Source organism: Nomascus leucogenys, chromosome 7b (assembly GCF_006542625.1).
Source record: "Nomascus leucogenys isolate Asia chromosome 7b, Asia_NLE_v1, whole genome shotgun sequence".
Classification (NCBI taxonomy): domain Eukaryota; kingdom Metazoa; phylum Chordata; class Mammalia; order Primates; family Hylobatidae; genus Nomascus; species Nomascus leucogenys.
In genome coordinates this window covers 44,567,204-44,583,726 of record NC_044387.1, presented here as the reverse complement: position 1 = coordinate 44,583,726, position 16,523 = coordinate 44,567,204, and the positions used below count along the sequence as shown (strand labels likewise).

General features: G+C 46.3%; 1 protein-coding gene and 1 long non-coding RNA gene across 6 annotated transcripts in view; one reads left to right on the top strand and one right to left on the bottom strand.

Moving 5' to 3' along the window:
- The first annotated feature begins 3,616 nt into the window (after nt 1–3,616).
- Nucleotides 3,617–6,697, top strand: LOC115835966. The gene is made up of 2 exons (XR_004030946.1): nt 3,617–5,970; nt 6,011–6,697. It is a non-coding gene; the product is annotated as an uncharacterized LOC115835966 (long non-coding RNA).
- A 127-nt stretch (nt 6,698–6,824) lies between these two features.
- Nucleotides 6,825–16,523, bottom strand: part of LOC100607558 (cat eye syndrome critical region protein 2) — a 194,109-nt gene continuing 184,410 nt past the window's right edge. For 3 of the 5 annotated variants that reach the window (XM_030815771.1, XM_030815774.1, XM_030815773.1), the window contains 3 exons: nt 11,583–12,999; nt 9,008–9,119; nt 6,825–7,942 (listed from right to left, as the gene is read on the bottom strand). In XM_030815771.1, coding sequence (XP_030671631.1) covers nt 7,937–7,942; nt 9,008–9,119; nt 11,583–12,999 — 1,535 coding nt within the window. In that variant the 3' untranslated portion in view covers nt 6,825–7,936. The remainder of the gene's footprint in view (nt 7,943–9,007; nt 9,120–11,582; nt 13,000–16,523) is intronic. The other 2 variants (XM_030815772.1, XM_030815775.1) reach the window with 1 other exon arrangement.

The following is a 16,523-nucleotide window of genomic DNA, read 5'->3' as shown; positions in this document are numbered from 1 at the left end:
AGCACTTCGGGAGGCTGAGGCAGGCGGATCACTTGAACTCAGTTCTAGACCAGCCAGGGCAACATCGTGAGACAGAAAATTAGCTGGGTTGTGGTGGGGTGCCCCTGTAGTCCCAGCTGCTTGGGAGGCTGTGGTGGGAGGATTGCTTGAGCCCGGGTGGTTGAGGCTGCAGTGAGCTGAGACCATGCCACTGCACCCAGCCTGGGCAACAGAGTGAAACCCTGTCTCAAGAAAAATTAAAGCCTATCAATAGCTAAATATGTCAAAAAAACATTCTGGCCTTTGTTTGGTGAGGAATTCATGTCACGGTAGGAGGAAATCTGAAAGTTAGGAATCAAAGTTTGCATGCATTTTAAGGGTGTGCTACTGATATACACAGGGAGTGGGTTTGCTAATGCCATCCTCGCCACTGATGCAGCTGGACTGGGCTCTAGGAATGCTGACAGGTCAGTGAAGGAAGCCAGGCCAGAGTGGTGCTCCTCCCACCCACTGGGAGAATCCAACGAGATGCACAATTTGAGTAGCATCATGTCTAATCCGGGGTTTACTAGTGATTTTTTTTAAGACAGGATCTCACACTCTTGCCCAGGCTGGAGTGCAGTGGTGCGATCTCTGCTCACTGCAACCTCTGCCTGCAGGGTTTAAGCAATTCTCCTGCTTCAGCTTCCTAAGTAGCTGAGATTACAAGCGTGTGCCACCATGCCTGGCTAATTTTTGTATTTTTAGTAGACATGGTTTCACCATGCTGGCCAGGCTGATCTCAAACTCCTGACATCAAGTAAGCCACCGTGCCCAGCCTGATTTTTCACTTTAAAGTTGATTTTTGTTTTGTTTCAGAAATTATACTGAAATGCAACTACTACACAAGAAAGTACGGTTGGCATAAAATGTTTTATCGGAGAAACACTTTTCATGGGAGAACAATTGAACGGTTTTAAAATAGTAGCAGGATAAAGGGCTCAAAAATTTGTTAGCCAAAAACAGAGTATCAGTGGGGACAATCAGACACCAAACAACTGGAGGTTAAAAGGAGAGTGAACAGATCACTGCCTAGAAAGGGACAGCCCCAAGCATGGGTTTGGAAATGGGTACTAATTGTGGTTAAATTTTTACGGAATGAGGATTACTTCCACAGCCAATTACAGATGCTCCTCAACTGCCAGCAGGGTCACCTCCACATAATCCCATCATGAGTTGAAAATACCGTCAGCTGAAAACGCACTGAATCCACGTAACCCACCGAACATCACAGCTTCGCCTGCCTCAAGCGTGCTCAGGAAACTTATGCTAGCCCACAGTTGAGCCTCCTCTTTTATTTTTGAGACAGGGTCTTCCTGTCACTCAGGCTGGAATGCAGTAGCGCCATCTTGGCTCATGGCAACCTCCGCATCCCAGGTTCCAGCAATTGTCCTGCCTCAGCCTCCTGAGTAGGCAGGATTACAGGCACCCGCCACCACGCCCGGCTGATTTTTGTGTTTTTAGTAGAGGCAGGGTTTTGCCATGTTGGCCAGGCTGTTCTCGAACTCCTGAGCTCAGATAATCTGCCTGCCTTGGCCTCCGAGAGTGCTGGGATTACAGGCGTGAGCCAGCACACCTGGCTGAGCCTCCTTTATAATACAGTGTTGAATATGTCACGGAGTTTATTGAATACCATACAGAAAGTGAAAGAGAATTGTTGTACGAGGACTTGAAGTACAGTTTCTACAAAATGTGTCTCATTTTCAAAAACTCCTAAGTTGAATGACCATTAAACTGGGACAGTCTGCATTTTTTAAAGGACAAAACAGGAGTTTTGGTCTTCTTAAGACTGTAGCTAATTTCTAAGAATGTAGCTACTTTTTCTTTCTTTTTTTTTTTTTGAGACAGAGTCTTGCTGTCACCCAGGCTGGAGTATGGTGGCACGATCTTGGCTCACTGCAAGCTTCGCCTCCCGGGTTCACGCCATTCTCCCGCCTCAGCCTCCCGAGTAGCTGGGACTACAGGCGCCCACCACCATGCCCGGCTAATTTTTTCTATTTTTAGTAGAGATGGGGTTTCACCGTGTTAGCCAGGTTGGTCTCCATCTCCTGACCTCGTGATCTGCCCGCCTCGGCCTCCGAAAGTGCTGGGATTACAGATGTGAGCCACCGCGCCTGGCTGAATGTAGCTACTTTCAATCTGTTCTCCCAGTAACTGGAAATAAAACATAAATGACCTTGGCAGGTATAAAATGGCCCACTTGCTTAGGCTGGAGCTCCCACTTCTGGCCATGTGTGTGCACAGCGGGCTCCAGGCTGGAGCTGCCCCACTGCCCCACTGTATACGCCTTTCCCATCCCAGGCACCCTAAAGCCTGGAAGGAGAGAAGTCGTGCACCTCAGGTGTAGTAACCTTCTGAAAGCGGACGCCTTTACCAGTGAGATGCCGAAGGCCGGGCCAGATGTGCGAGGATCAACTGTGAGGAGAGTTTTATCCCTGACATGGTTTAGAACTGCCAGTCAGTATATGACTGTTTTGAAGTTCTCTGGAACCACATTCCTCTGTCACGTGCACAGGACCCGTGCCCCGCCTCCATGGATTCTTCATGCATGAGAATGGACATGAGGGGTGGCATTTTAGCTGGTGGCCTTGTGGCCTAGTTCATGCCTTCGTCCTGATGGAAGTCTGGGTTTGCCCTGATATGGAAATGACACATGGACAGACACACCACACACACAGAGGAGCCTTGCTATTTTAAGAATGTACTTTATACAAAATAACCAGTTCATATGGAAATAAATCTACAGACCTCCAAGGATCAAAAAGCTTTTTAAAAAGTTCTTTTAAAAAATTATCCAACACACAATATTGAACTAACTATTGAGGTAAGTGTCGCTCTCAGTGAAACAGGGAATCAGCAGACCACGACAAAATATACACAATATAAAAATAAATAGCATTCCCCTTTCCAGTACTGGCCAGAAGGTTCACACGGTTTCTGCTTTTGCAGCAGGAGCAGAGGCTCCGGACACTGTGTGCCAAGGCTGGTGGAGACTGACCTGGGCCCCAGGAGCTATGCACAAGGCAGGAGAGTGAGGTACCTGAGCCCTGGCTAGGGAAGGGAAGGGAAGGGGCCGTATGGTTTCCTGAACGGCGGTCAGCATTCCAATAACTTATGCAATATCCATACCCCTGTTCCCACCCCACCCACCCCTTTCAAAAACACTAGCAGGACAATCAGCTGCTCGTCAGCCATTCTGACGTTAGAATTCAGTTAGTCCTCTCGTGCGGGACAAGAGGGAGAAACTAGGTAGGAAAAGGTCAAGCCACGTCTGTCTAGCACAGAGCGGGATCAACATCCAGCCTGGAGGCAAAGCTTGTGTCCCAGCTTAATTTAAAAAATGAAGGTCAGGTGTGGTGGCTACGCCTGTAATCCCAGCACTTTGGGAGGCCAAGGCAGTGGATCACCTGAGGTCAAGAGTTCGAGACCAGCCTGGCCAACATGGTGAAACCCCCCCCCTCCTAAAAATACAAAAATTAGCCGGGTGTGGTGGTGCGCGCCTACAGTCCCAGCTACTCGGGAGGCTGAGGCAGAAGAATCCCTTGAACCTGGGAGGTGGAGGTTGCAGTGAGCCGAGATCACGACATTGCACTCCAGTCTGGGGGACAAGAGCAAGACTTCGTCTCAAAAAAAAAAAAAAAAAAAAAAAAAAAAAAGAAAAGAAAAGAAAAATGGGATGCAGTAACATTCACCCAAACACTACTGTCCCAAGGGGAAGTGCGCAAGGCTCGGTGTCCTATGGCTGCACGGCACAGAGTCCAACTCAAACAAGAAATAGGGAGCCCAGCTTTTTCTCACGCAGCAAATGGCAATCACATTCTTTGTGCCTATGCAGTGATGTGAGTCCACGAATAAAAGCCTCTGCATTCTCAATCGAAATAAGAAGTACCCTTACTGAAGCTACTGTCCAGAGAGTCACTGGAGGAGACACTGCATCCCAGGAGCCCCAGGATTGGGCAGTACATGGCTCACTAATATATGGGACTGATTTTCTGCAATGCGGGTCCATGGAGAATCGCAGAGGGTGAACTGACTGACAGACAAAGAAGGGCAACAATGCTAGAAAACCTTCAGCCTTTCCTTTCTATGAAAACCAAGGTTTTCTCCAAGCAGGTTGGGGTTCTGACACTACTCAACTGTCCTTACCTTGTGACTACAGGATTAAGCCTTCCTGTGAAATTTCAAATCAGGTCTTAAGAGCAGTGTAGTATTTACAGATTTGAACTTCCATTAAAAAAAAAAAAAAATTGAACCAAGAAGTATGGATTGCAAGCTTGTTTCTGACAGCTGTGGTGACTGCAACACTGGGATTTTGTGGGCCTGGGATGGCATTTGCCAGCAGTAGGAATCAGCAAAAATAATATAATAACTATACAGCAGATAAATGGCATGGGATAATGACACCAAATGCTTAGTCACAAGAAGCACTTTCAGAGAACAAGCCAGAGTAAATCGACATTTAAAGCTGAGGTCTGACTGAACTGAGGGGCACAAACTGCAGGTCTTAAGGTTTTCACTAAACCTAACGAAGAGGAGCATGAGAAGGCCTTCTGAGAGCATCTGGCCTGGGCTCAGTGGCAAGATACGAACTGCCGATGAGTAGCTCATGTGTACAGCCAGGTAAACTAAACCAACCTGATGAAGGCTGGTGATGAAGGAGAGGCGGAGAGGTGGGATGGAAAGTTATATCAACAAGAATCCTGCAGGGTTTGTTCTTATTTATTCTCCACATTCATTCACTGTAACAAATTTCAGCCAATAGCTCCTGCTACCTTTTAACTGAGGGGAAGAAGTGGCTAAATTAAAAACTATTTTTTAATTCTGAGGGGAAAACAAACCCAGAATCCTCCCAAGAAGCTCATCTTTTCTTTCTCTTGGGCCTTAGGGACACAAGTTTCTAACTTATTAACAAGTCTAATAAAGGTGAGTCATGAGTGTTAAATCAAAGAGGTGCGATGGTATTTTCCATTCTCCATGATCTCAGCTATCCCCGTCCTCCTGGGGACCACTGAGAGCTGGCACGCTGACAAGGTGACAGTGATCCACAGGGTGAAATGTCCTTCTAGCTTGAAAGCAAACCTTTTCAGGACACCTTACACACTACTTCCTAATTATAACATATCACATACCCATCATTTTCCTAATGGAGAAGACGGCAAATGCATTTGCATCTGCTTTAAGACATTGCATCTGCTTAAGACACTTGGAAAGAGAAGTGCTCGAGGAGGAAGAAAAGGTGAGAAAAAGATCCTGCTTGGGGATGGGTGGACTAGGGGTTCACAGCAGCTCACAGTCCTGTGGATTCCTGCAACCTTGCAGCTCCAGACAGCTTATAGCAGATCTGCACTTCAAAGACCAGTGAAAGCTCAGGACACTCCCTGGACAATGCACGAAGCACTAGTACCTATAAGGCATGGACACATTCCCACACAGGATGCAGGAAGGCTGACAATTCTGCTGCTGCTGTTGCTCTTGTTCACAGTGTTATAATATAGTAGTTCTATTTCCTATTGCTCTTCCTTAATATTTTCTGTCTAAAACCAAGAAGGGAGATTAAGGATAAAGGGATTTACTGACTTTTCCTGTATTGTTCACAGCATCTCTAGCATCGCTCTAGCAACAGCTGATTGGGGCAGTCACTCCCACCCAGGCCCCTGGGGTAGTCATAGGGAGAGGCCCACGGTGACAGTGCTCTTGTTAAGGAGAAGTGAGAGGGCTCTGATTCAAACCAGCATTACCAGGAAAAGAGACAGGCTGTCAGTGGCCAAATTCTCTGCACCTAGACCAGGTCTAACCAGCTCCAAACTAGCTTTTTTCCTCTTCCCTGCTTCTGCACAAACACAGAAACTGAAGTAGTAATGCCCCATGTTAGCGGACACTAGCTAAAGGGCGGACCCATCCACAATCCTTCTGTCCTCTTCACTCTTCTAAACCCGGTTATGCCAGTGACAGGTTCCTAACACTCTTCTAAACCCGGTTATGCCAGTGACAGGTTCCTAACAAGAATCAGGATCAGGTGAGAGCACAGGATCAAAACTGAATCCACTTGCAAACACATCAAATTTAAAATCAAAGCCTCTGTGAGAGAAAATCTGCATTTTTGTGCATTATACCTTAGAGGCACCTGTGTTCCCTACTCAACTCTCAAATCTGCCTGAGCCCTAGGCAGCACCACCAGGTTCAGCGTTTGCGTACGGATATGACCTTCCATCATCCTGGAACTGGTGTCTTGGCTTTCATTTCTCTCTATCACGGATGCTTCTGATTAGCTTCCTTTTCCACGGACGGCGTATGTTTAGCAAACTGTAAACGTGACAGTTCCATGCTTCACTAGGAATCCTGGAATTGGCGGGAAACACTCTACCGGCCCCTCCCACAGTTGAATTTATAAGAAACTAGGGCAGATTAATATTTCATAGAGGCTCTTCTACTATCCCAAAAGCATGCTTGAAAATATGCTATTCTTTACAAAGACCTGTAATTTCAGTATTTTCCTTAGTTTTTTCTTTTGTGGGATATTCAAAAGTTTAAAACATGGGTCCTAACTTTGGTGACCTTTCAGCTAAAATCAAATACAGAATGCTAATGAGGGAGAATCCAGTGTAATTCAACTCTACAACTGTAATAAAGTAATTTAATACTGTAAAATGGTTTCCTATCACAGACACAACAAATAATTCCAAGAACTTCTTCTTGATAGCTATTTTAAATCACCATGACTGATTTTACTATGATTCACTTAAAACGAATAAAAACTATATATACTGAAATATTCCTAAATTCAAACTGTAAATCTATAGAGTACATTTTTCCTATTCAAACCTGTGCAATTCTTTATTGATACTAAAATATACAAACCTGAGTAGTCACTTCCACAAAATGTGATTCGTGCCAGAAAGCTGTGTGTGGTGCCTTCTAGATCACAGTCCTGACAGGGAGGTCTGTGATGAGGACGATTCATCTTCTAATACGTGAAACACTCTAGCGATCCCAATTCCTGATACTGGTTTACAACTATTCGGTAGGGCTGGTGGCAAAATCAGGAAGGGACACCACTTTTTCAAATCCAGGATTTGGGCCACCAGCGTGAGAGAGCAGCCTGTCTTCCGGGCTGAAGCTTCTAGTACTCTCCTGAGAGCACTCTGCCTCCAAGGAGACACCAGGTGGTGAGGGGACAGGTGTTCTCTCTCAGGCTGACTGGAAGGAAGGAAGGCCTTTAGCTATTCTGAAGGCTGGCTGGCCACTAAGGAAACACAGTGACATATTACAAGATCAAACCTTTCCTACCCTCATCTCCAGCTCCCAGAAGTATTCAGTGTGACATGATTGTAAACAGATAAAAATCACTCCAGTGCTGTGTGCCCACCAGGACCCCCATTTCTTCCGCATCCCCACCCACCCTTCCCACTTTATGTACAATACATTCACCACCAACAAAAATTATTTTAAAAGGCAACATGAAAATTCTGTAAACTGGACCCAGCTCCAAAACCATTAATACTAAGAGTAGTCCCTTCCCCAAATATATACCTGAGTTTAGCTGCTCATCAAAGTTTAAAAGCACCACTCCATTCTTGAGTATACCCCCGCCCCCAAGTTTAAAGTGATTTTTCCCTGAAAAGTGTCTCAGGATTTGGAAAAGTCATCATTAACTCCACGTTCATTAGTTTTGCCTGACTGTCTACATCAGCTGTGCAAGAGATCCCTGGCCGAGGACCTTTGCAATCTGTGTGTCAGTCATCTAAGGAGTGTCCTTTTAGGGCCCGTGACTGGCTCCAGCTCAAGGATGGCACGAGTGGGTTGCCGTGAAGGGGTGGAGCAGGTGATGGGAATAGAGCTGACAGGGCACTCCCCAGTTCTCCACGTTCCAGTCTTCGTGTGCAGCTTTCCATTGCTTGGGGCTCATTTCCTCCTTGGACTAGCTCTGAAAGAAACAAAGACATTTTAAACAAAAATAAAAATTGGGTTAATTGTTAAAAAAAAACAAAACTTAAGTAAGCCAAAGAGTGTCCAAGCTCCTCAGCTGTGAAAATGGCTTGATTCTGTTTCATCAGTTACAGTTTACTTCCAGAGGGTAGGTTCCAGAGTCCTGGACTTCTCAATTCAGATCCCAGTCCCCGTGCTTAACAGCAGTAGGACTTGCACACTGGGAAATGATCATGATGCAGCCAATGACAACTACTTTGTGGGCGTCAAGGGAAAGACTGCATGGGAGAGAAGCACTGCACGAGACAATGCATGGGAGAGAAGCAGCACTCAGAGGCAGCTATTACTACTCTAAAACCCGCCAACTAGTCTGTCTCCAATGAGAAAGGTGGGAAGCATAAAACAGACAAGGGATCATGGAAGAAAAAATGTTTGCAGATGGCTTGGAAAAAATGAGGTTTAAATACTCACCAAATAGTTATACATTCCATATCACAACAGGAAAGAGACATGTGAGAGGGTTTAAATACCAAATAGGTATACATTCCATATCACAACAGGAAAGAGACATGTGAGAGGGTTTAAATACCAAATAGGTATACATTCCACATCACAACAGGAAAGAGACATGTGAGAGGGTTTAAATACTCACCAAATAGGTCTACATTCCACATCACAACAGGAAAGAGACATGTGAGAAGGTTTAAATACTCACCAAATAGGTATACATTCCACATCACAACAGGAAAGAGACATGTGAGAGGGTTTAAATACTCACCAAATAGGTCTACATTCCACATCACAACAGGAAAGAGACATGTGAGAGGGTTTAAATACTCACCAAATAGGTCTACATTCCACATCACAACAGGAAAGAGACATGTGAGAGGTGACTTCCGAGGCCTCTTGCTCTTTTTCCAAGTGCCAAGGAAGCACCACACAGGCAAAGTTCCTGTATCCACAGGATACCTTAAAACATCTTTTCAGAACAGCAAGGATGTCATATACTTTCTTCCTATCACCTGGAGGAAGAAGAACGGCTCTAATTTTTAGTGATTCTTACCTGATCCAGGGGAAGTGTTGGAGGCTTATGAGGCGGCAACTCCTCCTGTGATGCTGCTGCTGTGGGGGTCTTTGGGAACGAGGCCTGCGACTGGACCGGGTGCATCTGCATTCTACAGCCACGAGAAAGAAGCGATGAAGAATTAATGAAGACGTGTTAACGACAAAAGAAACAAGACACTGCAGTCACGAGGGTACTGCCTTCATCACTCCGGTGATCAGGCCTGGAATCATCCATACTGGGACAACTCAACATTTTGTGCCTCCTGGTGCAGTAAGTGACACGCACCACCTACTGCATTCCTGACAAAAGTGTTTAGTCTATTTTTTTTCTTTTAGGGACAGGGTCTTGCTCTGTCACCCTGCTAGAGTGTAGTGGCAGGATCATGGTTTACTGCAGCCTCAATCTTCTGGGCTCAAGTGCTCCTCCTGCCTCACCCTCCTGAGTAGTGTGTGCTACCATGCCTGGCTAAGTTCTTTATTTTCACTAGAGACAGGATCTCGCTACGTTGCCCAGGCTGGTCTTGAACTCCTGAGCTTAAGCAGTCTTCCTGCCTCAGCTCCTGAAAGTGCTGGGATTGTAGGTATGAACCACCGGACCTGGCACAAGAGTTTCATCTAAACACAAGGAGACTGTGTGATGAATCTAGAATCTGGAACACTCTCCATGATAACTGGCCTGGACTCTTTGGAAAACAAAACAAAGATATGACAACTGCTATAAATTAAGAGACTAAACAGACAGCAGCCAAATGCAAATCCATGAGCCTTGACTGGATCCTTTATCAGAAAAAAACAATAAAAATAAAACACAAAGAAATGGCTCTAAAAGACACTCTGGGGACAACTGAGGAAACAGAAATAAGAACTCTAGTAGATACTGTTATTTGCCTCGAGTGTGGTAATCATTTTGAAATGGTGCTCCAAGGAATGTCCATTCTTAGGAGATGCATGCTCAAGTATTGAGGGGTTAAGGGCCATGATGTCTACAATTTACTTTCCAACAGCTTAGGAAAAAAAGCAAAGAAAAGAAAACAGGTATTTAGAGACATATAAAGCAAACATGACAAAATATTAAATAGTAGAGATGGTGTAGCAGTAAGACGACAGGATGGCACTGAGGAGGGGCACACTGGTTTTTAGGCTGAATGGTACTGGTTTCAAGATTACGCTTCATACCTTTTTTTTTTTTGAGACAGAGTCTCGCTCTGTCGCCCAGGCTGGAGTGCACTGGCGCGATCTTGGCTCACTGCAAGCTCCGCCTCCCAGGTTCACGCCATTCTCCTGCCTCAGCCTCCCGAGTAGCTGGGACTACAGGCGCCCACCACTATGCCCGGCTAATTTTTTGTATTTTTAGTAGAGACGGGGTTTCACCGTGTTAGCCAGGATGGTCTCAATCTCCTGACCTCGTGATCCGCCCGCCTCGGCCTCCCAAAGTGTTGGGATTACAGGCGTGAGCCACTGCGCCTGGCCGCTTCATAACTTTCATTTGTATGTATCGATTTGAAAACTTCCTGGATGGCAGATCACCTAACTGGATCTGGAGAACAACACTACACAAGCACGTGTGAAAGAAGTCTCATGGGGACTTGTTTGCATTCTGGATAAACCTGGTTTTCTCATTCAATGGCAGGGTAAGAAATGAGAGGTATGTAATAAAACTTCAATACTACATATGATCTCCTCTTCTACTCCTGGGTAGGCCTATTTTTTTTTTTTTTTTTTTTTTACCTTGGTCAGAGTGTCTGCACATGGCAGCAATGTTGACACAGGCTTGCTTACAGCTCTCAAACTGTGGTTATTAAGTTTATAGTATCACACAAAACTCAGCCAGGTGTGGTGGCGGGTACCTGTAATCCCAGCTACTTGGGAGGATGAGGCAGGAGAATCGCTTGAACCTGGGAGGCAGAGATTGCAGTGAGCAGAGATCGTACCACTGCACTCCACCCTGGGCCATAGAGCAAGACTTAATCTCAAAAAAAAAAAAAAATAAATAAATAAAAAATAAAAAAAAATAAAAAAGTTTACAATATCAAAATCTAAGTCAGTCATTTAAATGCCAATTCATTTTCATGAGAGGAAAAAATTTCAAAGATAAAGTTGGACTCTAATGCCTTCCTAGAGTGTGCAACATCAATAATTCACGTTTTTGTTCCTAGACCATTAACTGTTATCTTTATCTCTAAGGCCATTTTTCTGTTTAAAATGAACATCCAGGCCAGGCGTGGTGGCTCATGCCTGTAATCTCAGCACTTTGACAGGCTGAGGCAGGAGGATGACTTGCGCTCAGGAGACTAGGACCAGCCTGGGCAACACGGTGAAACCCTACCTCTACAAAAAAAAAAAAAAAAAAAAAAAAAAAAAGTTAGCTGGGTGTGGTGGCACGTGTGTAGTCCCAGTTACTTAAACAGCTGATGCGAGAGGATCTTTGAGCCTGGGAGGTCGATGCCGCCGTGAGCCATGATCACACCACTGCACTCCAGCCTGGGTGACAAAGTGACTCTTGTCTCAAAAATAAATACATAAAGTAAACGTCTCTTCTTTCTTTAGGGGGAAAAGCCTGAATGCAATCTTACCCTGATGGTCTGTACATTTCCTGGAAAGGTCCTCTTATTCCACTTCTAGTGCCAATTTGTTCCATCATCACAGCTTGAAAGTGACCCAGGCCCTCTTCCTGGCAGCGATAGATGGGACCCTCCTGAGAGAGGCCGTTGGGCTGGGTGGCCCCTGGGTGGTGAGGTGGGTGGGCAGCCACAGGGGAAGAGTAAGCCCTGGGCTGAAAGTGACTGGCCGGCCGCTGAGGGGTATAGGGAGGCCCTGTCTGCAGCATCACACCGTGGGGTGGAAATGCAGATGAACCAAATCCCATCCCTGAACTCAGAGGCGGAGGAGTTCCATAGAGATATTCGCTGGCTGACAATGAGCTCTGCCGCTTGGTGGCTGCGTTATGGTTGTCCAGGTCTAAAAATTCTTTGGGACTCTCTGGCCTCTCCATAGATTCATCCAGCTTCTCTTCCTCTGGACCAGGATTCTGCCCGTCATTTGGGACTTTAGCAGCCACTGCATCCATACGGGTTGGAGAAGTTAAGGCAGCATTCAGTGTCTCACAGCCTTGCAGACTGGCCATGGCATTCTTATCTGAGAAGAGGGGCCTCGGTGCGGGGGGCTGACTGGCTGGGGGTCCGCTTGGGCTTCCCTGGGGATGGAGAGGTCTCTGCCAGTCAGAAAAGCTCTGTGGACAGGCATAGTAAGGAGTTCGCTGATAGTGGTGGTAGGAAGGCTGTGATGGTGGGTGGTAGGAATACCTCATTCCTTGTGGGGGGCGATACCGGGGAAAGCCTCCAGAATGTGGGTGGTTAGACTGAAAGCCCCTTGGGGGAAAATGCTGGGGATGGGATGCTGGGGACTTCCCTCCCATCACAGGGCCCACACCCTGCAGGCCTGGACTGATGTGGTAATGGGCAGCTGAATTCGGGTACTCCAGGCCAGGCATATACAGGGGGGAAAACTGGCTCACAGTGCCTCCCGTCAAACCAGGGTCTGTGCTGGGCGGCGTCGCTGCGTTCTGTCCCGTGCATGGCATGGTTTCCTGCAACGTTCTGCCTCTGGGGCAGAGCAGCTTTTCGGAACCACTGCTACCAAGGCCCTTCCCCTCTGATCCACAAGGAGATGCTTCCCCAATGACTCCATTCTCGGGTAGAGCGCCCCGGTCTGCCACCGCGGAGAGGTCTCTCATGCACCCTTGGGCAGCTGGGCCGGGGTAGCTGCTCTCCGAGGGCCAGGGATTCTTGCCCTTCGTTGCTTTACAGTTGTCTGCAGATTCGGAGGAGTTGCTTTTGAGCTCCAGGCCCATTGTTTCCCTTTCTTGTGGTGAGCTCTGCCTGGTACAGTCGGTCTGCAGGGGAGGTGTGGGGTGAGGTAGTTGTTTGAGGTAGACCCCCTCTGAAGCACCAACACTTGGTGGTTTCTCTTCAAGGCCAGGCAACGGCTCTGCTGGAGAAAAAATAATTCAGTAGCTGAAATGGCAGTATTAATGTAAAGAGCACGCCTGAGTCAGATTAAGGTGGATGTGCGGTGATTCAAGCCCCACCTGGAAATTGTTTGAGTCCCTGAAAGAGATCAGGACATTGGGGTCCCTGTACACTTCCTTTCACCCCTTTAATGGACACAAAGGTAAAACCTAGCACCTCTACAGCCACTCTTACGGTGGGCCGGAGAATGGAAATGTCCTTAACCGTGGGTTGCCCGATTTGTAAGAGGCTGAGAGACGGCTTGTGGCTCACAGACTCTAGGCAGGTGCATGTGAAACACGCTGGGAGGGGATGGTTGTCATCAGAATCGCTGGCCATGCTGGGAAGCTCTAAAATGTGATGCAACGAGAAAGAACAGGGCATCATGGGCACTCAGGAAGGCCAAACGCCTGATTTCTGCTCCACGAGAATAAAAGCTGCACAGGAGGTACTTCTCCGTCTCACGGTCCTCTCAGTTTGTGCACACACAGACTCAATCACTTTGTTGAATGAATACATTCATTTTGTCTGCATGTCTTGAAGACAAGATGCCTACAACATGAAACTCAAAAGGCATCTTTAGGGGTCGGGCGTGGTGGCTCACACCTGTAATCCCAGCACTTTGGGAGGCCGAGGCAGGTGGATCATGAGGTCAGGAGATTGAGACCATCCTGGCTAACACAGTGAAACCCCATCTCTACTAAAAAATATAAAAAATTAGCTGGGTGTGGTGGCGGGCGCCTGTAGTCCCAGCTATTCGGGAGGCTGAGGCAGGAGAATGTTGTGAACCCAGGAGGCGGAGATTGTAGTGAGCTGAGATTGTGCCACTGCACTCCAGCCTGGGCGACAGAGTAAGACTCCATCTCAGAAAAAAAAAAAAAAAAAAAAAAAAAGAGGCATTTTTAACATATTATGGAAATTTACTAAGCCCAACCAAATTATTTAGACTCCTATGCTTGTTTACATCCTCAGAATTCTTTAACTTACTATTCGACCTAAAAATAAGGTCTTAACTAAGACTACAATATACAATAGTGTTTAAGTGTGTGTACATATCTATATAAAATAATCTTTTGTTCTTTTTTTCTTTTTTTGAGGCAGAGTCTCACTCTTGATGCCCAGGCTGGAGTGCAGTGGCATGATCTTGGCTCACTGCAACCTCCGCCTCCTGGGTTCAGGTGATTCTCATGACCCAGCCTCCCAAGTGGCTGAACTTACAGGCCTGCACCACCACGCCCGGCTAATTTTTGTATTTTTAGTAGAGACAAGATTTCACCACGTTGGCCAGGCTGGTCTCAAACTCCCGACCTCAGGTGATCCACCCACCTCAGCCTCCCAAAGTGCTGGGATTACAGGTGTGAGCCACTGTGCCCGGCCTAAATAATATTTTTATTATCTTTCTAGGCGGACAGTTGTCCAGGTGTGATCAAATTACCATCCTGGTAACAGATCTGAAGGACAAGGTTAGAGATTCTTAACAACTTTTATTTATTTTATTTTATTTTATTTTTTAACAACTTTTAAAGAGCTATTAACATAGCTCAGGCTACTTGAAGCTGGCCCTAAAGGTCAATGGTACAAATTATACAATGCAAGTGAAAAACCATACTTTCCATTATTCAGCCAACATTAAACTTAGCAACTACACTTAACTAAACAGGATTCTTGTAAAGCTCTGAATTCCAGAACTCACTTGAAATCAATATTAGAAAATTCTGCTAGAGGTGCTGTTAACAAAGTAGGATGGTCGGGCGTGGTGGCTCACGCTTGTAATCCCAGCACTTCGGAAGGCCGAGGCGGGCAGATCACGAGGTCAGGAGATCGAGACCATGGTGAAACCCCGTCTCTACTAAAAATACAAAAAATTAGCCGGGCGTGGTGGCGGGCGCCTGTAGTCCCAGCTACTCAGAGAGGCTGAGGCAGGAGAATGGCGTGAACCCGGGAGGCAGAGCTTGCAGTGAGCCGAGATTGCGCCACTGCACTCCAGCCTGGGTGACAGAGCGAGACTCCGTCTCAAAAAAACAAAACAAAACAAAACAAAAAAAACAAAGTAGGACTTTCCACAAAAGAAATACTAAAAGGTTTTTTTTCCCTAATCATTTTTTTTCTTTTTTTTTAAAGAGTCGGAGTTTCAACTCTGTCGCCCAGGCTGGAGTGTAGTGGTGTGATCATGTCTCACTGAAACCTTGAACTCCAGGGTTCAAGCAATCCTTCCACTTCAGACTCCCAAGTAGTTGGGATTACAGGTATGAGAAACACAAAAATTTAAATGAGTTCTAACCCCTACCATCAATTTAATGTGGAATCTATTATCTTTTTTTTTTTTTTTTTTTTTTGAGACGGAGTCTTGCTCTGTTGCCTAGGCTGGAGTGCAGTGACGTGATCTCGGCTCACTGCAACCTCAGCCTCCTGGGTTCAAGCGATTCTCCTGCCTCAGCCTCCCGAGTAGCTGGGATTACAGGCACCGCCACCACTGTGCCCGGCTGATTTTTGTATTTTTAGTAGAGACGGAGTTTCACCATGTTGGCCAGGCTGGTTTTGAACTCCTAACCTCGTGATCCACCCGCCTTGGCCTCCCAAAATGCTGGGATTACAGAGGTGAGCCACCACGCTCGGCCAGGAATCTATTATCTTAAGTCCAAGTGTGTCCATTCTCCTGCCAGATACTGAAGAAAATTACATGCATGCTATATTTATCCTAGAAATAAGCATTGATTGCAAAGTATTTCTTTTTTCCATTCTCTCCCCTAGTTTAATGTTTATTCCTCTTAAACGGCATTTCTTTTTTTTTTTTTTTTTTTGAGATGGAGTCTCACTGTTTCGCCCAGGCTGGAGTGCAGTGGCGTGATCTCGGCTCACTGCAAGCTCCGCCTCCCGGGTTCAAGTGATTCTCATGACACAGCCTCCCAAGTAGCTGAACTTACAGGCCTGCACCACCACGCCCGGCTAATTTTTGTATTTTTAGTAGAGGCAAGATTTCAGCATGTTGGCCAGGCTGGTCTCAAACTCCCGACCTCAAGTGATCCACCCACCTCAGCCTCCCAAAGTGCTGGGATTACAGGTGTGAGCCACCACGCCTGGCCTAAATGGTATTTCTAAGAAACTGCTTCAAAATTTGCTAGATCTCACTATTGGCCATTCTTAATAAATCCAGGTATGTATCCAAGGAACAGAAATTCACTTGATGACTTTCAAGATGGTATTTTTTTTCTTTTTTGAGACATGGTTTTGCTCTGTTGCCCAGGATGGAGTACAGTGGTGCAATCATAGCTCGCTGTAGGCTTGACCTCCCTGGGTTCAGGTGATCCTCCCACCTCAGCCTCCTAAGTAGCTGGGACTATAGGCATGAACCCCTTTTTTTTTTTTTTTTTTTTAGACAGAGTCTCACTTTGTGGCTCAGGCTGGAGTGCAGTGGTGTAATCTTGGTTCACTGCAACCTCCACCTCCCGGGTTCAAGTGATTCTCCTGCCTCAGCCTTCTGAGTAGCTGGGACTACAGGCACCTGCC